The sequence below is a fragment of the Nelusetta ayraudi genome, unplaced genomic scaffold (assembly GCF_046127955.1).
Source record: "Nelusetta ayraudi isolate G7.1 ecotype Tasmania unplaced genomic scaffold, CSIRO-AGI_Nayr_v1 ptg000005l, whole genome shotgun sequence".
Lineage (NCBI taxonomy): Eukaryota > Metazoa > Chordata > Actinopteri > Tetraodontiformes > Monacanthidae > Nelusetta > Nelusetta ayraudi.
Genome location: NW_027466055.1, coordinates 7,101,122 through 7,122,408, shown reverse-complemented (window position 1 = coordinate 7,122,408; position 21,287 = coordinate 7,101,122). Strand labels below are relative to the sequence as shown.

General features: G+C 42.7%; 2 protein-coding genes across 6 annotated transcripts in view; both read left to right on the top strand.

The window, feature by feature from the left end:
* The first annotated feature begins 590 nt into the window (after positions 1-590).
* On the top strand, positions 591-7,866 carry cers3a (ceramide synthase 3a). Of its 2 annotated transcripts, none has more exons than XM_076011560.1 (11): positions 591-764; positions 2,459-2,638; positions 3,039-3,156; positions 3,610-3,728; positions 3,806-3,863; positions 4,020-4,070; positions 4,701-4,793; positions 4,942-5,070; positions 5,993-6,099; positions 6,709-6,862; positions 7,145-7,866. In XM_076011560.1, exons 1-11 carry the CDS (start codon positions 607-609, stop codon positions 7,337-7,339), a joined length of 1,362 nt encoding a protein of 453 aa, XP_075867675.1. In that variant the 5' UTR covers positions 591-606; the 3' UTR covers positions 7,340-7,866. The 2 variants fall into 2 exon arrangements, with proteins under 2 accessions (XP_075867675.1, XP_075867683.1); XM_076011568.1 differs by having other exon boundaries at positions 633-764; positions 2,464-2,638.
* Positions 7,867-13,927: 6,061 nt separating this feature from the next.
* adamts17 (ADAM metallopeptidase with thrombospondin type 1 motif, 17) overlaps positions 13,928-21,287 on the top strand; it is a 60,312-nt gene continuing 52,952 nt past the window's right edge. The window contains exons 1-2 of one of the 4 annotated variants that reach the window (XM_076011550.1): positions 13,928-14,309; positions 14,802-15,199. In XM_076011550.1, the coding sequence (XP_075867665.1) occupies positions 14,252-14,309; positions 14,802-15,199 (456 nt within the window). In that variant the 5' untranslated portion in view covers positions 13,928-14,251. The remainder of the gene's footprint in view (positions 14,310-14,801; positions 15,200-21,287) is intronic. The other 3 variants (XM_076011536.1, XM_076011528.1, XM_076011542.1) reach the window with 3 other exon arrangements.

The following is a 21,287-nucleotide window of genomic DNA, read 5'->3' as shown; positions in this document are numbered from 1 at the left end:
CTTCACTGTGTTCATGATGTAAAAATAGGTAAAAAATTAGAGAAAAAACAAACTGATTTTTCAAGTTTAGAATGAACTCTGTAACCAGGAAATTGAAATAAAGAAATTGAACAATTTCACAAATGCGCAAAACAATGGAAGGCATTGCAAAGTGTCAGGCTTTGTAGAGTGCAATGATTTCACAATCATGATTATTATTGCAGCTGATATATTGGAACACTGCTGGTTTCCCTCTCTTGCCACATACTGTACAGCTCGCCATCTTTACACACAGTCATGTTGGGTTTTGTGTGTATGACCACCAGGGTGTCAAACTTCATGTAAAAGTGCAAAGTGGTTGTTGTCAAGGCTTGAGGAGAAAACCGGCTTTTGTCCTTATCTGGAACACAGTACACACAAGGTTATTAGATCCCTGCAGGCTTGTGTGTGTGTGTGTGTGTGTGTGTGTGTGTGTGTGTGTGTGTGTGTGTGTGTGTGTGAGAGAGAGAGAGAGAGAGAGTGTGTGTTGTGACAATCCACCTGCCTACCTCCACTTACTGAAGGGAGGGGGGAGGAGGCGCTGCCTTTCCCAGGTAATTTTGGCCGTGCTGGGCGTGACGCTGAGGAATGTCAAACAAAGAGAGAGTCGCTGACTGCTCGGTGGACAGGTCGAATATTGGATTTTTTTGCTATCCGTGTCACATCCCACTCCAAACACAGCAACCAGGTGGTGTGGAAAACACTGCTTTCGCCTGCTGTCTGTTGGCTGCGTTGCCCGCTGAAAGGTAAGGCCATGTCTATCGGTGACCTTGGAACAAGATCGAAGAGGTTATTGCCTTTTTAATGTTGTATTTTTTGTGCTGAAACGTGGTGAAATGCCTTTGTTTTTTTCCTCTTCTTTCTTGTTCGATGAGTTATCTGTCATTCGGGAGCTCTCCGGCGCTGCTGGTGGTTTTCTCATGGCTGAGTTGAGATGAATGACATCTCTTTTGTCTGGAGATCAACACAAAGTTCCCATGGAATCAGAGTGTTGTCTGCCAAATGCTTCAAACAGAACAGAACTATCAACTCTGGATAGTTGGAAGGTGTATTGCGCTGTCCAACCTTTACAGAGCCAGTAGCTATATTGAGGCTAAGCAATAAGTGTTGCCAGAGGCAATTCTCCTTTTAATGCTGTTTGAAACTCTATAACAGACAAAAGGTTTGCAGATAAGTCAGGAATGTTTATGAGCTTTTTCTTCAAAGCCTGAGGATATTTAAAAATAAGTTTTTTTTCCCTTTTCAAGCTTAAAAAAAAATGCTCAAAGCCACAGCTTAGGATTAATGGACATTTGTTTTGCAAATATTTGCTTATATATTTAACAGCTTTTGAAGTCGCAATCAATCAACTGTCTCCATCAACAAGGATCTTGGTACCTGTAATTTTTGGGCTCTCAACCTTCTCAGACAATGTGACAGAACTTTTTATTGTAAGTGATGATATTCTGCCACTGTCATACATCTCAATCACAGCTATAAAATATTGAGATAAAAAGTTGCAACGTAAAAGCCCTCCTGAACGTTAAAGATAACGATTGATGTCTGGTTGCTGTGTTAAGTTATACATACTGGATTGGAATAAACAAAAATTATTCTCCTTAGTCAGGAAAATCCTTCTTCAAATTTTCCAGCATAGAGTCACTACTGAAAATACAATCAGCATTACAGGATGACAGTAGTGATCTGGGTTGCCTTGCCTTTATTTCTGCACCACAGGTGGAAGTGGATATGTGGCGTCCATCTGCGTTTCTATTCTTTGACCGGGCAAATTGTTTTCGCTGTTAATTCACAGCAGCTGTGACACAAAACAAGCTCAAATCTGTCATTTCCATGAACGCCATTGTACATTGTCCTGCTTTAACCCAGGTTTCCATTGTGACTGTTTCTTTGTTTAACTATTCTCATTAAACATTAAACTGAACTGGGACGTCAGAAAGATCAAATACATAAACAGGGTATGGTTTAAACATAAACTGCACAGTACTGAGAACTATTGCTAGTATTCACCCATCGCAACTTGTCTATTGACAAAGTCATGCTATCAAAAACTGATGTGCATTAAGGCACTCCTGTGGCTTTTCCGAGTAATAAGGGCTTGTGTGAAAGATAGAGCTGTTGAAAAAGGTGTGGAGGGATACGTGAGGGGTCACTGGGTCAATATTTGTTTAGGAAATAGAACTCTGTGTACATTGCTGTAACGAGCATCTGCGAGCGCGCTCTGCTCAGGCAGAGTCACAGGCGTGTGTGTGTGTGTGTGTGTGAGAGAGAGAGAGAGAGAGACTCTACTGCAGTAGTTTAAGGTTAAAGAGTACAGTAGTGTTTCCCTCTTGATTTACAAGTCAACTGTTACTCCTGACTTTGTTATAATAAAACTACTATCAACTACAATCAACTTAGTCTTTTCCTGTCAGTGATTCTGTGTCCTTGTGCTCTGATAAAGTGCAGAGATGTTTGTCACACTCTACGAGCGGTTCTGGAGCGACAATATCTGGCTGCCTGTCAACCTGACGTGGGCGGACCTTGAGGACAAGGAGGGAAGGGTCTACGCCAAAGCATCGCATCTCTACGTCACCGTCCCCTGTGCCTTTATGTTTCTACTTGTCCGCTATGTATTTGAAAGGTACAACCCGAATGTTGCTTTTCAGTATTACAGTGCTGTACACATTTGTTCTTTTTAAACAAACAGGCACAAGGCTTGTTGTGTTGGTCTCGTTCATCTTTGCCAGTGTTGTCCAGACACTGTTAAGTGACGCACTTATGCATTTGCAACGGCTGTCATGTCACAGATGGGGTTAAAGTATTATCCAGTTTCCAGCGGATCAGGCTACTACTTGTGTAGCACAGAAACACTGAGCGGTTAGAGATGTGAAGTCAATTAAAATGTGAAGTGATTAAAAGAAGTCAAAATGACTTGGGAAAATGATACAATGCATTCTGAGCTAAATAATACCAGTAGTTCCAGTTCGTCATTCGTGATTGCGTCCATAAAACACCAAAATTGAGCGGTTGATGTTCGCCAGGTGGATAGCTACTCCACTCGCAGCGTCTGCTGGAATCAAGCCGAGGGTTCATCTGAGAGTGGAGGACAACCCCATTCTGGAGGCCTACTTCACATCTCAGAGTAAAGATCCTTCCCAGGTAAATGGAACCTAACTAATCCTTCTAGAATTACATTTTCTTCCTGGTTGAGAGAAAGTCATCACTGAGATTTTGATTGGTCAAAACTGCTACATTGCAATTGCCCTGCAGCACTGACAAAGCACATCGCTTCAGTATCAACAGGAGATAGCTTACTAGAATCTTACAAGATTCCCACAAGACTCTGAACAGCTTTTGCAGTCCACTTGACAACCCACTGTTACTCTAAAACACATCAAATACAAAATCAGCTGTCTCAAGGTGAGAATCAGAATGAACCCCAAACACCACCGCATGCGCGTCCATATCACAGCAGCATTCATTCGAGAACTAATTTAACCCTTTTTATTGGACAGTTTACTGACTATGGCTCTCATTACCACTGACAGCATTTATTAACTCAGTCCATCATCTGCAAATTGCACATGCAATGACATGTTCATTCTCTCCCAGGCAGACATTGATGGCCTGTCTAAGAAAAGCGCTTTGACTGTGAGACAAGTTGAGCGATGGTTCCGGAGAAGACGCACTCAGGATCGCCCTGGAATCTTGAAGAAGTTTCGAGAGGCCAGGTTGTTACAGGGGCTGATTATACAGCCAGTGCACACCCTCACTAAACTCTAACACTGCGATCTCTGTTGCTTCACAGCTGGAGGTTTGCCTTTTATCTCTTCGCGTTCATTGGCGGAATCCTGGCATTGTACGACGTGAGTATTGTTCATGAATGAAAAAGACACAGTAGCTTAGAAATGCAACTGTATTCATAGCCAATGAATACATTTGTAGAAAAAAAGAGAATATTGCATTGATTATATATGTTAAGGCCTTAAAATAAAACTAAAATTTCCCTGTCTGTTTTGCAGAAAGAATGGTTCTATGACACCCGTGAAGTATGGAGAGGTTTTCCAAAGCAGGTATGAAGGATTTCTAACAACAACAGTCATTGAAAAGCAGTTGAGCTTTAAATTGGGATCGTGCATGTATAATTGTGCCTGTTGTGATAGGTTTAAAACAATAAAAACACAACATTTCATGGAAACAAATTAAATTCCATTATATTGCTAAGTGAGCAAACACCCATCAACATTAAACATGAAAACAACGTGCATCTTTTTAACCATGAATTTATGGACTTGGGCTTATTTTTATAAAAACAAAATTCACATGAATTTCTGAACCCAGTGTCCCACTCTGCTGAAGGATGTTTGCCTTTCGCAAGAAACTGTGGTCTAGTATTTCTGCAGAGTTATAAATCAGGCCTGGATTTATTCTGTCTGCACTGAGGTGCAATAAATGAGACATTTGTTAAACCAGTTACCACCACCACCACCACAGCCCCAGGATAAAATGACATGCTGAGAACTGTGTGAGGATTGTATCACAGAAACTGTATTGTGGGCCTGTGTCTGCTTTTGAAAACAGGAGTTGGGTTGGACAATAGTGGAATCTAAAGTTTCACACGAGGACTACAGGCCCTGCGGGGGGAAACATTCAGTGTCACTTTCTCTTTGACAGTCATTCTGTGTGTCTCTGTCCCTCCACAGTCCATGCTGGACTCCCAGTACTGGTATTACACCTTGGAGATGAGCTTCTACGGCTCACTGCTCTTTAGCGTCGCCTTCGATGTCAAGAGAAAGGTGAGTTGCATGTTGGTTGGTTCACTGTAAACCACCTTTGGCACTTTGAAAATCCACCATCTATTTAATAAGATGCTTATGGGAATCTGTTGGACCTTTTCATGATCAGTGATGTCTTTTTTTCCCCCTTCCGATTTTCATTCTGTAGGATTTTAAGGAGCAAATCATCCACCACTTGGCCACACTAATTCTTTTATCGTTCTCCTGGTGTGTAAACTACATACGAATTGGGACGCTGGTCATGCTGGTTCACGATGCCTCAGATGTTTTGCTGGAGGTCAGTTATGGTAACCGACGGGTTTAAACCTGACAAGACACAGGGTATTGAAAGTAAACGAATACTAAATTCGGTATTTGCATTAGAATTGTGTGCCTCGCTTTAAATGACAAAAACTATTTGTCATTTAAAGCGATGACAACAAACATTTAAATTTAAACTAAACAATTTGCCTAATCTTTCAATGTTACAACTGTTACTGGAGCAGCAAATGAGACCTGCAGTGGAAAGACTGCTTCTTTCACATAGCTAATGTTGTAATGAGATTAGGCAACACGAGTGAGAGCAAACAAGCAGGTTCTGGAGATAAGGGAAGCAGAATAATGGATTCTCCTTCACGTAACTGTATTTTGCATCTTGCTCCTGAGCCTCGTCTTGCTGATGATTTTTCCACATAAGTCTTCAGTACATTCACATGGTAGACTGCAACATGTTGACTATAGCCATATCAAATAAATTCCAATCACAACCCACCACGGTCTGTTGTCTGTAAATATACTAACCAATAAACAGACTCTCTATTTAGGTTGTAAACTCACATGACCTATTAACGTTGATAAAAGTGAGCTCGCTTTTCATGTTACTCTTACTGATCTTTCATAGATGTAAATCACCTTATTGCAATCCAATCCTCTGGTCTCTCTCTTTTAAAGTGAGTGTGTAGATACAGATGCCTCCTCTGTCGGATCACACCTTGCAACAAGACTAAAACATTATAACAGATTTTAAATTGTGTGAGAATGCTTGAAATTCAAACAGACACCTGATTTGGAGAAATGCAGTGCATGTAAGAAATAATGCATGAAGGCAATTCTATGTTTTCCACACGCTGCTGGTGTATAGAGCGAGACAGTGTCATTTGTATGTTTTCATCATATGACTGTCATATGACTGATTAAACTTTATTGTCTTTTACCTTTAGTCTGCCAAATTGTTTAACTATGCAAAATGGGAGAAAACCTGCAAAATCCTGTTCATCCTGTTCTCAATCGTCTTCATGGTGACTCGGCTGATTATCTTCCCATTCTGGTAAGCTCGGAAAGTATTTAGTTGTCCATTTTGTAGTGTGTGAGGGTGTATGTGCGTGTGTGTGTGTGTGTGTGTGTGTGTGTGTGTGTGTGTGTGAGAGAGAGAGAGAGAGAGAGTGGGAGAGAGAGAGAGATTATAGTTGAAGTGTGTGAAAGAGTTACTCCATTTTAAAGTTTGGTTTGTCTAAGATGTGACTTTAATGGCCATAGAGCTTTACATGGCACACGCACCAGACGTTCCCACTGTCTTGGTTAGCTAGCACTGTTTATCAAGTAGATGCTAATGTGATGTTATTACCAGCTTGAATAGTTTTACTTCTACTCCTTTGTCCATCTATCTTGGGCACAATCAATTCAAGAAATTTTTAAGAATGTGACAACACTTTGGAAGGCTTATACTTTTAATCATACTTGGTTAAACTTTTTTAATGAAAGCACAGTCAGTGTTTCAAGTGTTATTTTTTTCTGACAAAACTATATCTAGAATGCCTCTTAAGTTTTATCCTTGCTCACCCTCATCATGTTTCGCAAACCGTTTGCTCATTATTATTCTGCACTTCCACATGGCCTGCTGGTGTTTTGGACTAATCTCTCTGCTCCTGTGTTTTAGGCTCATCCACTGTACTTGGGTCTACCCTGTTGAGCAATACCCTGCTTTCTTTGGATACTATTTCTTCAACATAATGCTGCTGGTGCTCCAGTTTCTGCACATATTTTGGGCTTACCTCATCCTCTGCATGGTCAGAAAATTTATGTCTGGCAATGTAAGTTGGTGGTCTTTTAAAACTGCTCAAAGCTGATACCACATCTATGTAACTCTAAGTAGGAATTGGAATAAACATGGGAACAGAGAATAACCTCTCTGTTTTCTGACTTTAAGACTTTGGCATTGGGAATCCACCAACCAAATGACAACTGGTTCATAACTGGTTTTATATAGGAATTGTAATTTGTTTGAAATATCATTGCGCGAAAGCAATGTGTTAGAAAACACTTAATGTGATTATGTATCTTCAACCGGTATTTCTCTCTTGCTAATGTCACAGATGACCAGAGATGAAAGAAGTGACCATGAAGAAGAAGAGGAGGATGAGAGCAGCACGACAGAGGCGGAGGCGGAGGCGGAGAAAAACCACAAGGTTGGCAATGGACTAGCGGTCCATACAGAGATGGACAAAAGCGGATGCTTCGGGTGCTTGTCTCCCCCGGAGGACCTCTGTCGGTCAAAGACAGTGCGATGATTGTCTTTTATAATGACTTTATAAAAGGTAACAGATGTTGGCAACAGTGCAGCAAGAAACACTTTTCATCCGGTGATGAGGAAGAAAAGTTTGTGAAGTGTGTGAATTATTACTCCAAATGATAGAAGACGAGCCAGAGTCCTCAGAGCCCTGCTGTTGACGGTGCTCAGAGAGGCACGAGGCCCAGAGGGAGACTTTGCTTTGCTTACAGTGTTGTCAGTGGCAGAGCTCCACAATCCCTGCTGGTTAAGAGATCATGTTGTCTATTTTTATTTTTTTAGATCACATTTGTTATTTCTTATTTATGCGGCAAGTGTAAAACAGCTTCCACCACAGACTGTCCTCCCAAAAAACACACACACACAAATCCTAAATCCTCTGAAAGTCCTTTGTGTTTCCTTTACCCCTTCTCCTTACTTATTCGTGTGACTTTTTTCTTTAATACTATTCTCTAGTCTGAATTTATCTACATTGTAAAAGTATGTTTGACATTCTCTATAGTTTTACATTGTGAGAATTTATCCTTTTTTTTCTTCTTCTTTTTTTTTTTTAAAGAATGTTTAATTTAGTCCTGCTTGACCAAATCTCATTCTGGTTAATATTGTTTGTCTCCTCCATTGGACTTCTCAAGAAGTTCATATATAGCAGGATTAAAGCAAATCAACGACACTCTTGACTTTCATGTTTCACAATGGAGCATTTAAAAAAACAACAACAACTAAGCAATGCAAATTCCAAACTTGCCCGCTGTCTTCCGTTAGTTTTCTGTTGTCTTCACACTTTTTCTTTTAGCCAGTTAGGGAGTTAGGAACTTTGTGCTCTTCATAGCCCATCCTGCAGCTGCCTCTGCTTGCACCCATCCCCACATTCTCAACAACTGCAGCTTTCCCGTCATTCTGTTTTCCACCTGCTGGCCCATTGAAACATTTTTCCTTTGCCATTTGTCACACAGTTTGATACGTTGGCCTGTTTGCACTGTTTCAGATTTTTTTGAAAAGACGCGTTTTCTCCTTCACCTGAGCCAAAGCAATGTTTCGGATTAACCTAAACCCTGTTTTTGATTCTTTTTTTTTTTTTTTTTTTTTTTTTAAATACGTTTTTAAGCATGTAATAATATTTCCTTTCACTGTGGGTTTTGTTTAGCAAAATCCTTTTTCATTAATTTACAATATATGGGTTTAATCATGAGTTCATGAGTTGTCACACAATACCCAGGACATGCTTTCTAGATTAAAAAAAAGAAAAAAGAAAGAAAAGATAAAAAAGATCTCCAAACATCACGGGTGCTGTGTCAATGTCAGTGTTCTCCACTGTTAATGATTGTGTACTGAGTGGGGTCAGCTATGTATGTTCAAAGGTTGGCTGAGAGTCTAGTATTGTTTGTATCACATAAGGTTTAACCACAGTTGATTTTTTAAAAAAATGTTTTCTATGTATTCAATGCTTTGATGATTAACTTATCAAAATGACACACAGTGTCACTACTTTGCCGTTTTTAAAAAATAAAAAATAAAATAAAAAAATCTCTCACCAGAAGCCGATATCGTTGCATTTTTGCCGTTGTCCACTGGATGGTGCTCACAATCTACTCAATGTTTTCGAAGCTGCCTACACAAGAATGTTCACGCCTTGAGGGGCAAAAAGAAAAACTTGCCAAAAAGACGTTACAACAAAGAGTTCAAAACAAAATCAGTACTCCACAGGGAGGAAAAAAATTCACCAAGATGCACTTAACTTTAACTTACTATAACCTTTATTGAATTATAAGAGACAACTTATGCTCCTGAGTAAGAAATAGAACGATGTGCTTTAAAAAATAATAGACCATACAAAGACAAAAACAAATAAAAATTGAAATTGCTTGGATGAATGGAAAAAGTTGCAGTCATTGTCAACTGTTTTCTTATCTAAAGTCATTTGGAGTTAAGTCTCAAAAGAATTGTGAGGTTAAGGTTTTGAGATATGAATAATGGAGAATTCATCCATGCTGGAATTTATTTGCACGCTTGCCTGATTGGCACAAGGGGGGGGGGGGACCAGGTATAACGTTTATAGACGTCTGGAGGTCTCCTCGGGTCAAACAGGCCTTCAGCAGCGATGAAATGAGTATGCCAGAAACCTCTCAAATATCTAAAAGTGGGTTCTCAGACTCAGTGTGAGGCCTGTAACAGCTCTGGAGCTCAAAGCAGGTCACCTTGCTGTGCTCTATCAGCTCAGAAAATCACCTCTGGCCTCCATAAAGAAGCTTCTGTGCCCTGCTCAGCAGACATTCCCTCCGCGCACAATGGATCTAGTCCAGAGATCATCATCATCATCATCATCATCATCATCATCATCATTATAGTAATAAAAAACAAAAACAGTGGTCGAACAACATAGTCATGCTAATGTGGTTATGTGGCTGTGCAATGACCCACTGTCACAGCTGGAAATGTGAGGCTTCTTACCAATTACACAATTACATAAAATCCAGCTCTTAACTCTTTGCACTTCTACCTAATTTATCGTGTTCTCTCCTCATTTTTGTGAGTTATAGACTCCTTTAAAGTCAGTCACATTCACAAATCACCAAGAGTCTCTACTAGTATGAAGTACTGTGTAGGAGTAGAGCCAAGCCCTGGAAAAACTAAAATCCTTTTGTTTGCATGCGCACTCGGACACATCTTTTTCATTTCCCAAACAGGAAATATCACAGAGGGCTGGCTCACAGGGGGTGATTGGCGATGACAATACAAAAAAAAGGCCACAATGTTCCATTCCTGTTTGGTACATGTTTATAATCAGCATGATCTGTATTGGAAATAATACAAAAAGAGACATTTGTCAGCACAGCATAAATCCCCCCAACCAATTTAAGACAACTGTTTGGATCTTTAGGTAAGGCACAAGTGGTCCCTGAACGCAACTCTGAGAGTTAGTCCTAGTAAGACGGGGGCAGTGATGAAATGGGCAGCGCAGCAGTGCCTCTCTGCCTTGTGTGTTTCTCTGGGGGAGACACTCCTGCGGCCAGCCTGAACAAATGAAACGTGTGCTGTGGGTGTGTGAGCATTTGTGGAAAATTGAACAGTAGTTTGGTTCAGCGTTAGCGTGTCTACCGTTGCTGTTCTAACACTCTAAGGAACTTAGAGAAACAAGGATGTTGTTGGGATTAAATAACTACCAATCCTTCCATTTCCAATACCAGTTGGTTCCTGAAGTCAGGTTTGCGGAGGTCTGCTGATCTCTGTCCAAGTGTGTATGTTTCATTTTTCATATTTGGACATCATTACTTCCTGTTGTACTTACTTGCTCCTCTTCATCCCCAATGGGACATACGGCTTCAACGAGCTCTCTCCACTGCATCTGGTCCTTGGCAGCATGCTGGGCCTCTCCCCCACGACAGGTTCATCTCATCCAGCTCTTGCATCACAGTCCTGCGGCAGGTGGCTCTGGGTCTCCCTGGTTTTTCTTGTTCGTTAATGCCACCTTTGGGATGTGGTCCTGCTGCTAGTTTTTAAGTAGTACTCAAGATTGGTCTTAGTCTCAAGACTGGTCTGGAGACCGCTTTTCACTTGGTCTCCTCTTGGTCTCGGACTAGGCAGACTCGAGATTTTTGATCACGAGATTCGTTTGAGACTCAGCCAACTCTTTCGCTAACAGATAATAACAGAAAATAATCCAGCTGCTGCCGTGTGACGCTCTGTTTGTGACACCCAGCGTGACACGCTGCCATATTCCAAATTGATTTGATTTTTTAATTTTAAGGAAAGTTCTTTTTTGACAGTGATTCAAAAATAGTTGGCAAAGCAGCAAAAATGTTAAAGCAAATTATTGACAGATACCTTGCCGGAAAAAAAAGGAATGTTGCTGTTCCATTTATGTAGAATCACTTGACATTAAAGAAAAAAAAAAAAAATTACTACTGGTCATTTGTTCTGTTTTTATTCCTATTATTTATTTATTTTACTTTGACATATACAGTCTTGGTCTTGTCTCGGTCTTGACCTCCAAATGCCTTGGTCTTGTCTCCATCTCGATGCTCGACAGTCTTGATAATGTCTTGGTCTCGCTTGGTGCCGTCTTGACACTTCCTGCTCTATCCTCAGCACGTGACCTAACCACCTTAGCAACATGACAACCACTGGTTGTAGCTCCCCAGTGCCAGTCCTGATAGCTCCTTGTTTCCTTGTACAAGTCATTGTGGGAGATTTCTGTTTGCCCAAAAGATCTGGCATATTCACCTGAGGCAAAACATGCGCTGTGGAACACATCCAGCCTCCCAGTGTCTGCTTCAATCACTCGCCCGTTCTCAGAACCAAAGAGCAGGTCAGACTTGACGTTGCTTAATATACGAGCATCTTTTTTTAAGGCTGTACTGCATGGACCTCCAGATGGAATGGAGTTATAGGATAAAGCAGCCTGAGCCTTTTCCCAGCCTCGCCTGGATTTTATTTTGATCTCTCACTGGCCAGACTAACAAGGCAGCGCAGGTAGGCCAGGTCTTCCTCATACTCAAGCGGTTCCGCGTTCTCAGATGGGACTCGTGTGGGCGAAGTTTACATAGATCACTTAGGTTTTGGGAGGTGTTAATGCTGAGTCTGACCTGTTTGGCAACGTTTGTCTGACGAGTCTGTCATTTGGAGCCTGCATGTTGTGGTTGGATGATCGGAGAGCTAGATCATCAGCTAAGTCAAGGTCTTCCCCAACAGTCCACCAGATGCCTCAAGGTCTGTCTGCTATGACGTTAGATGTTATTCCTGCTGTGCAGCACCTTGTAACTTAAAGGCCCTACATAAATGAAGTTATTATTATTGTTGCTAGTAAACAATTTGCCCCTAATTTAAAACCATTACCACCTTGCTTTAGTTTGAAAGCTTCACAATAACATCATCCCATGTTATATTTGTCATTTCTATTTCATTTCACCATCCCTCATTTGTTTTACTCTCTGTTTTAATCTAACAACATACAGTTGATTACGCTAGTTCAGAAATGTCTTTCTGATTGAATTTGTGGCTTCTGCCAGCCCCCTGACCAAATATTTAACAACTGTATACCTAATGCCCTCAAATCTGGAAAAAAATAACTTTTTATGCCCAGTGGTGCGATCCCTGGTGCATCTTTTTGTGCCTCCTACATATGAACTTGACAGGTGATATGTCTTGTCAAAAGTTGCGTTGCAATTCTAGCGTCATGCAATTTTAATTACATTTTTAAACTCACTCTTTTTCTTTCGCTCTCTCTCCATACACAGGTGACCCATTTTACGCATTGTGTCCCTTTAACCTGAGGAGAACGTTGGTTGGGAGATTGTTCTTCGTGCTACATGTAAATTAAACAGACATTTGAAATAATTTATACTTTTTGAGATATCTGGAAATGAATCTCAGACTACACTGTCCAGCCGTTTCTGCGTTCTTTCATGCTAATGAATTTAGATATCCTTTGTCCAAAGACCTGAGTTATCTCCATGTTTAGCTCATGGAGATAACGCAGGCCTCCTCTGGGATTTCTGGGATTCTGCAGGATCATTGATTTCAAGACTGAGAGGCTTATTAGTTTCAGAAAGTGACCAAAACTGTCAAATGGAAAGGTGTGGGGGGAGGGGCTTTTGGAGCTGGTCAGCTATCTAACAAGCACTTGTGAAGAAGAACATTGGCAGCTGGACAGCTTGAACTCATCTGGTTTCAGTCTTTCCAACAGATTTTTTTGGGCCTGCTCTATCTGCTGTGGAGGCTTGTTACCACTGAAGCACGGGAGCAAATGAGCCCTGAGTAGTGACTGTGTTGTGCATTTTTTGTTCATCCTGAAAGCTGTTGGGTGGGACCGAGGTCAAGAGGTCTACACGGGCAAGTCAAGTTCTTCCACACCCAATTCAGACCATTTTGTTTTGCAGCTTGAATGGTTTTTAGATCACTTTAAAAGAAATACCGTTCAGAAATATTTTCACACAAACACTGTTGGAGAGAAGGAGGCACCTGCTGACTTCAAGTTGCTTAGCATATGTGCTGAGTTTGACTGCCCTCTCTCTGTAAGTCATGAAAAAATGCTTGTGGACTTGGTGGGCCACAACAGGTTCTAAAATTTGACAAAGGGGCCGGAGATGCAGGAGGAGATGGACGCAGTATATTGGTATATATGTATGAGGGATATGTAGAAAACACATCATGTAGCTTTAATGCCAATTGAAAACGGACAAAAGCAAAGCTACAACAAAATATGTGTCTGAAGCTGCATGGTATATGGCTCTTTATTCAAATGACTCTTAAAACACTGAAAAAAAACCGAATGAAATACAGCTATTTTATAACTTACTGGCTAATAATATCGTTTCTTCAAGTTCGGCGGGCCAGATTAAAAAGTTTAACCGTATGCGGTCCCCGGACCGTGGTTTGCCCACGCCTGCCCCTAATAATATGTTGTAAAGCTTCTCCGCTGTAATTCCATGGAGTTTTTTTTTTTTTTTTTCTCCACCCTTCAAAATAAAAGCTTAAATTGCCAAGTGGCTGCAGACAGACCCCTCCACCCCCACCACCCCGACTCTCCGAACCACGTGTAGGGTTTCAACCCCCGGCGAAGACAGGCGGCTCCTGCAACCAATCAGAACGAGGGATCCCTCGCTTGCTTCCCAGGCCAGCGTCGGTCGCAGCCAATGGGAGAGCGGGAGTGGGCAAGCGGGAGGGGGCGGGGCGGCCCCGGAGCCGCGGAGGCGTGTTCTCGCTTTGACAAAAGTCACTCCAGCCTTGAATTACCCCCAAACTCTTCAAACTTGGGCAAAGTTGTGCAGTCCGGTTCAAGAGTCTTGCGGAGAAGACAACAAAGCCCCCCACCCCACCTCCCCCACCTCCTACCTCCTACGCCCGACCACCACCACCACCCCTCCAAACATCCACCCGTCTCGTCATATTCTTCTCCCGCTGGCGCCTTTTAACCATGCAAAAGAGCCATGTTACCTCTCTGCTCCTCTCACTCCTCTGCGCCGGACTGACGGGTAAGTTGAAGTGAACCAGGGGGAAACTCTGTCTGTCTCTGTAGCTCCGTCGCTCTGTAGCTTCTAGCGCTGTCTCAGGATGTAGGTCACCGGGCACAGGCGCGTTTCCTTCAGCTGGACAGTGCAAACCTTATCTGCGACTTGTGGGGGGAGAAAAAGAAGAAGAAGAAAAAAAAAGGGACAAAACAAGACAATTTGCGCGCTTGCTTTCCGGTTGTGCGGCGTTCAGGGCTCTCTTTCTTTCTTTTCTTTTTTTCCCCACAAAATTTGAGATGAAAGTTAAAACGTGGCCAGACAGACAGGAGTGAAGGCTATTTCTTCTTCTTCTTCTTCTTCTTCTTCTTCTTCTTCTTCTTCTTCTTCTTCTTCTTCTTCTTCTTCTTCTTCTTATTATTATTATTATTATTATTATTCTTATTCTTATTCTTATTATTCTTATTATCAGTAGTAGTAGTATTTCTTTCTAAATGACACCGTCCCTTCCTTTTAAAGCAGCGCTGGCCGAGCCGCAGACGGATGAAGAAGTCGTGCTCCCGCGGCTGCTGTCCGGGCTGGAGGCGCACCTGTCCGCCCACCACGCAGCCGCAGTCGCACCAGCAGCTGCACGCCACCGCGCGCGCCGCCACACCTCGGGGCACCCCGGCAACGGCGGCGGCAGCAGCGGCGGTGACAACATCGTCCTGTCAGTACCGGCCTTCGGCAGGACGCTGCAGCTGAACCTGACCAGGAGCAGCGCCTTCCTCTCCGGGGACTTCACGGTGGAGGAGAGGCGCGGCGGGGAGCGCAGCGCAGCGCCCAGACGCCTGTCGGAGACGCAGCTCTGCTTCTACTCGGGCTCCGTCGTAAACCACACGAGTTCTCTGGCGTCTGTGAGCACCTGCGGCGGACTGGTAAATCCATTTTCTGCCTTTGGGAGGGAGCAGAGAGAGAGAGGGAAGGAGGGAGGAGTGTTTTCGTTTTCTCTCTCTCTCTCTCGCTCTCTATTTCTCTGTCTTATACCAAGCAGCTGAGCATTTGTTGCACTCAATGCAGCCAGAAAGTTGTCAATGGGGGGACTGGTGCTTGAGAGGGGGGGACACAATGTGAGTTCAGGACTCACACATAGGGGTGGCAATAAGTAGATATCTGAAAATGACTACATGACTGAGACTGAAGATGTTCATTTTGTCTTCATTGATAGATTACTCTTGTTTTCTTTTGTTTAGACAAATTAATAGAGATGCAACAGGTGATCACTTCACATCTTTACATCTCCACTTGTTTGTCTGAACAAAATAAATTAAGAGTGACTACATGACTGGTTTTTCATCCATCCTGTATACCCACTTCTTCCTGAGCTCAGGGTCAGGGGGGTCCGCTAGAGCCCATCCCGGCTGTCAGAGGGCAAAGGCAGGGTGACACCCTGGACAAGTCACCGGTTCATTGCAGGGCCACATAGAAACAGACAACCAATGTGCACTCACATACACACTTACGAACAATTTAGAGTTTCCAATTCACCTATGCATGTTTTTGGACTGCCCAGAGAGAGCCCACGCAGACACAGGGAGAGCATGCAAACTCCACACAGAAAGGCCCCAGACCGGGAATTGAACCCACAACCTTCTTGATGTGAGGCGGCAGCGCTAACGACTGCGCCACCATGTCACACAGGGCCAGTGAAGATGGATGGAGTGTTTTTGGTGACTCACCTCATAAGAGAAAAAATACGGATGGAGGGATATGTAGAAAACATATCATGGAGCTGCAGTGTTTAGCTCTTTCATGAAATGACTTTTAAAATGCTGAAAAAATTGATGGAGCTCTTTTTGACCTACTGACGATTGATAATGTTTCTTCAAGTTCGGCGGGCCAGATTAAAAAGCTTAACGGGCTGCATACGGGTCCCGGGCCATAGTTACGCCGACTGCAAATCTTCACCAATTTTAATATTCATAATAAACCTATATCAGCTTGTTCCTACTGCGCTATGATTAGGGTTAGTGTCACATTAAGAGTCTCATTGAGAGTCTTATTTGCACCAAGTACAAAATCCAGGCCAATCCTCAACTCAGAAATACAATATACACATGAGATTCTTACATACTGTGTATGAATACAGGAAAAAAGATTTTGTACATCAATCACCAAAGATATGACTTGAGATGCTGTAGTGTGGAAGTGCCTTTGGTCAAATGACCCCCCACCAACACCACTGGCCAACACGTAGCTCCGCTCCTGCTCACTGGGGCAGGCTGGATTTCAGAGGTTTGCCCTGGAGAAACTTAGCAGCGGCCTCCGTGAAGCGGGAGTCTTAAGCCTCTGTCGAATCACTCATTGTGGGTTATATTTAAAACCCCACTGACCTGCCAGAGGGGTCACTCAGTTTAAAGTCTCACTTTGCAGCCAAACCCACACAGCTTTATCTCAAATGCCTCTGGAGGCGAGCCCAGTTTCCAAAGTGAAATCTGTTGAGGAAATGTGACATACATGATTGTAAAAAAAACAGTGTTATTTATTTATTTGATACCTCGAAGTGGAATACTAGAGATTTTTTTTTATGCTTTCAACGAGGGAGTCAAAATCTTCCAGAGTGAGCTGCGTTTCCCTACAGTTTTTCGCAAAATAAAAGCAATATTTCTTAAATTTCGACAAAGATTTTTTTTTCCGCGCAATTCTAGGGGTAATGGAAACGCAGCTACTGAGAGGAGATGATTCCAACCTTGGAGAGCTGACCAATCCAGAAGGGGCACCCATGCATGGGCCTGCCGTTGTGTTGTGTGGGCTGACCTCTGGCCTCCTTGTGGAGGAAGGGTGAAGGAAAATGTCAAATTCTCCCACGTAAGGATTGAAGTTCTTGGTGAGCCGAGGTATTTGGGTAATACTCTTATGTAAAGTCAGTGTGCACATTATAGGCGGTCTCGCTTGGTTTTGGACTGTCGGGCAGAAAGACACTGACTTAAAACTAGCACTTGTATAAACGACACCCTTTTATTTCCTTGCCTATATCCTCGGTGACAGTTTAAGCTTTTGCGTTGACCCAGAGCGGACGAGGCGCCCAGCTGTGTACAGAAAGAGTGAAACACATGGCGGTTGAAGGGGGACAGCTGCGCCAGTTCAACCTGAAGCCGCTCACACGCTCTCTTGACCATAACCCCTCAGAGTTACGGCGTTCGTTCACGGCGCAGTCGGGCAAAAGACAAAGCGCGGTTTTCCAACTTGTTCATAAATTGAGAAAGCGGAGCGCGCACAGTTTTTAAATCATTTCAGATTCATGCGACGCCAGGAACAAATGGGAAATGACGCAACACATGACATCAACACAAACAGTTTTTTTTATGTACATCATTTGCCAAGTTCAAACTTAATGTAAGAATGTTTGAGGTTTTTCCCACCCCCCTTCCACAATGGTGCCACAGCTCATTTAAAGCCTTTTATACTCTTGTGTAATGCATGTTGGAATCTTTGTCCAACAGCACTGCAGTCAGAGGTCAGGCAGTTTTTGTCATTCGTGCTCGCATTTGTGAGGGTCTGCAGAGAGCTATGGAGAATTGTAGCTCAATTGATACAGTAGTTGTCCGGGCCGTTACGAGCAGAGGCACAGTTGAAAGTGATTTTTGGAACGTGTGCTTCATGTTTTTCGTTTAGAATATGACACCCTATGGTTATTTTCCACAGTCGGTGTGGTCATTCCATGTATTCACCGCTAAACCTGTCGGAGTTGGTCGTTGACTTTGACCTGTGTCTTATTATCATTGCATCGCATTACATTTTAGGTCTCCACTGCTCTACACTGGTTTTTAGTGCGCCAGCGAATCACTCCATGACTTGAGGCCGACGCAAACAGAAAAGTCCCTCGCAACAAAACGTCAAATTCACTCTCAGATAATTTGTGTCCACCGTAACGTCTCACCCCTGTAGACCCTCATCCGTTGCAGAAGATGGCAGGGCACAGAGCCGAGGCAGTGCTGTATGTGGTAGATGTCACTATAACCATAAGGTTCAGTGCAGCTCACAAAATCAACATGAACAATCTAAAAGCCACAACGCAGAAAATGATTTTATATTTATGTGAATATTTTCAGTCAGTAGCAGCAGCAGAAACACATGTTGCACACTCACTAACGACATCTATTGTCATCCATAACACTATAAGCCCAAGAAGTGAGCTGGTATTGTAATTCTGCTTTGGTGTAACTGGGATGCAGAGACATGAAAGACTCCAGGGAAATTACTCTTACAAGCACTGGAAGCCCCTTTCCCAGCCCCCCAAGACACACACACACACACACACACACACACACACACACACACACACACACACACACACACACACACACATGCACATACGCAGTGTGTTTGATCTTAAGTCTGACTGGAAGTGTGACAGTGCTGTCTGTATTTGTCTAGACTTCACACATACAGGCTCTCTCACCACCTCTCTCTCTCTCTCTCTCTCGTGCGTGCACACACACACACACACACACACACACACACACACACACACACACACACACACACACACACACACACACCTAGTGTGTGAGTGAGTCTGAGCTGAGGCAGCCCTGCAGAGGGACTTGAGGGTTAAGGACGGCAGCTGTGACTGGATAGTGTTACATACCGCTCAGACCATATGGAGATCAGTGTCATACAGAGTAGCAGTGATTCGATGTGCTGAGGTGTGTAGGTGAATGAGACCAAAACTTGCTTTTACCACTCAAGGTGTCACCAAGCCTGACGTGGAGCCTGAACTCAAGCACAACTTCAAATGAACACAGCTGATAAAAATAATTTTCAGTTAGCGCAGCTGTTGCAGGGCATGGAAATTAGGAAAATGACAATGAAAGCTCATTCAAGCTGCATTTCCATTACCCCTAGAATTGAGCAAAGCCTAATTATCACAATAAAAAACTGGTAATGGAAACACCTAAACTTGAAAAACCTCTCAAATATTGCTAAAACGTTTTGATGCTCTCATGAGGTGGTTTTTCAGTATCTACAGTATATAGGGGTATGTGGTAGTGCAGTGTCATGCAAACACTTTATTTGCACTTGCACTTATACGCCTCACACCATTCAATGGAAACCTGCAAATCACAATTATACTTTTGGAAATATCGCTTTTATTTTGTGAAAAACTGTAATGGAAGGGCAGCTACAGTCTGAATCTCTCTGAGTTGCTCTGACTCAGAGAGTCAAAAGGACCTTATGTGATCTGACAACTTGGCACATCAATCTCGCTGTGTTTTTGTGCAATCTTATAAATGCAGCATTGTATGGAAAGGAATGTGGTTTGTAGCAAAAGGGTTATATGCAATCAGCACCGAAACAACAACACAAGAAGACACATGGGTCATGTAAATTCACTGTTAGCTAAGAATTGATTGGCAGCCTTAGTTGAGCAGTGGGTTTAACTAACATACTGATGAAATAAAGTTTTACCCTGAAAATAGCTGCTCAATATTCAACTAATTGGGACTGTATACCAATGAACCTAACAGATGTCTGGCTGACTTATTATCAGATTGTTAGTCTACTCTCCCCTCTCCAATTTTTTCGGCGAGTGCTAACTTGTTGATTTTTTTCATCAGTAAGTCACTTATGCCCGAACTGAAGTGATGCGAGTTAAGAGTTAAAGAGTTGAGGTTTCCAGATTAGTTGTCGTCTTGTTTTTCCTCACTGCAAATTTGAAGAAAAAGTACCTTAAAACTGCGTTCCAAGAAGTTCCGCAATGGCAGCAGCCGACACTTGGCCCAGCACCCGACCTGCTCTCATGTTAGAAAGAATGTTTATTTATTCATTCTGAGAAATTGGGTCATTCAAGCTCCAGACATATTATTAGAGAGAACAGAAGGTTTGCATCTTGTAGCTAAACATAATAATAAACAGAGGTGTGTGGGAATGGAAATATTCTCTAATATGTAGGAGTTCCTCAAGGTACTGATGAAATGTATCACCCTCTTAAGTCACTGTAGCATTTGGAATGAAATCAGATTTAATATGCCACAGGAACAATAACCACATCATAATGTAGCAGTGATGGACTTTTCCATTGTGCTGATGCCTGCAGAGCTGCAGAACAGCATTCATATCTGTAATTTATGGTTAATTCACAAACAGGGCTGAGCAGCTTTGGTGTTCAGTTGCGAGTGAAGTGAAACAAGTGAAACTTGTGGTTAAAAACCATGGTGAAGTGTCAAAGACAGTGGTTCTCAACTGGCGGAGTTTCAGGATCCACTCTTTTTTGTCCTCGTAATGAAGTCACGACCCAAAGTTATTCCCCAAAATTAAAAACGCCAGCCCACTTTCTGTCATGCCTGGTAAATAAATTATTGAAATTATTGAATTGAATTATGAGTCCTGCGAAATGAACGCCCAGCATTTTCTCTATTTAAAAAGGGAAACTGCCAACGAAGCCGTTCAAACAGCTCCGCGACCCACTTTTGGGTCGCGATCCACCAGTTGAGAAACGCTGGTCTTAGACATACCACAGCTCTGGAGTTAGAGTAGAGCGCTTCGTGGTCGTTACTCTGTGACTGTCGCCTGTTCACAGCCTTTCTAGTTTCGTTGTCATTGTTGTTGCCAGTGAGAGACCTTGGGAACGTGTTCCAGATGGCATTTTGACGCTTTGCTGCTCATTGGGGCAAGAAAGCAAGATTAGTTTTGTTTTGCTTTGCAGCAGTGCATTTATTTTCAAAAACATGGCCAGAGATTTTCTTCACCAGATAGAGGTGCCCGGTGTTGTGCGAGGTCCACGGTGCTTTAACTCGCGCCGTCTTCGAGTCGCTTGAATTAAACTTTGCTCTATTTTGCATGGGTTGTCTCGCTAGGTGGAATGCAATAATAGAGCTCAGGTGTGGTAGAGTTCCAGACAAGCTCTGTGCTGGTTTATTTGTGATATAAACTGTATTCCAATGTTGATCTGACCCAGCTGCCTGGTGTGTGATGTGCACAGGCTCATCAGAGCCCCTATTCTGATTTGTTGTCTTAATCTGC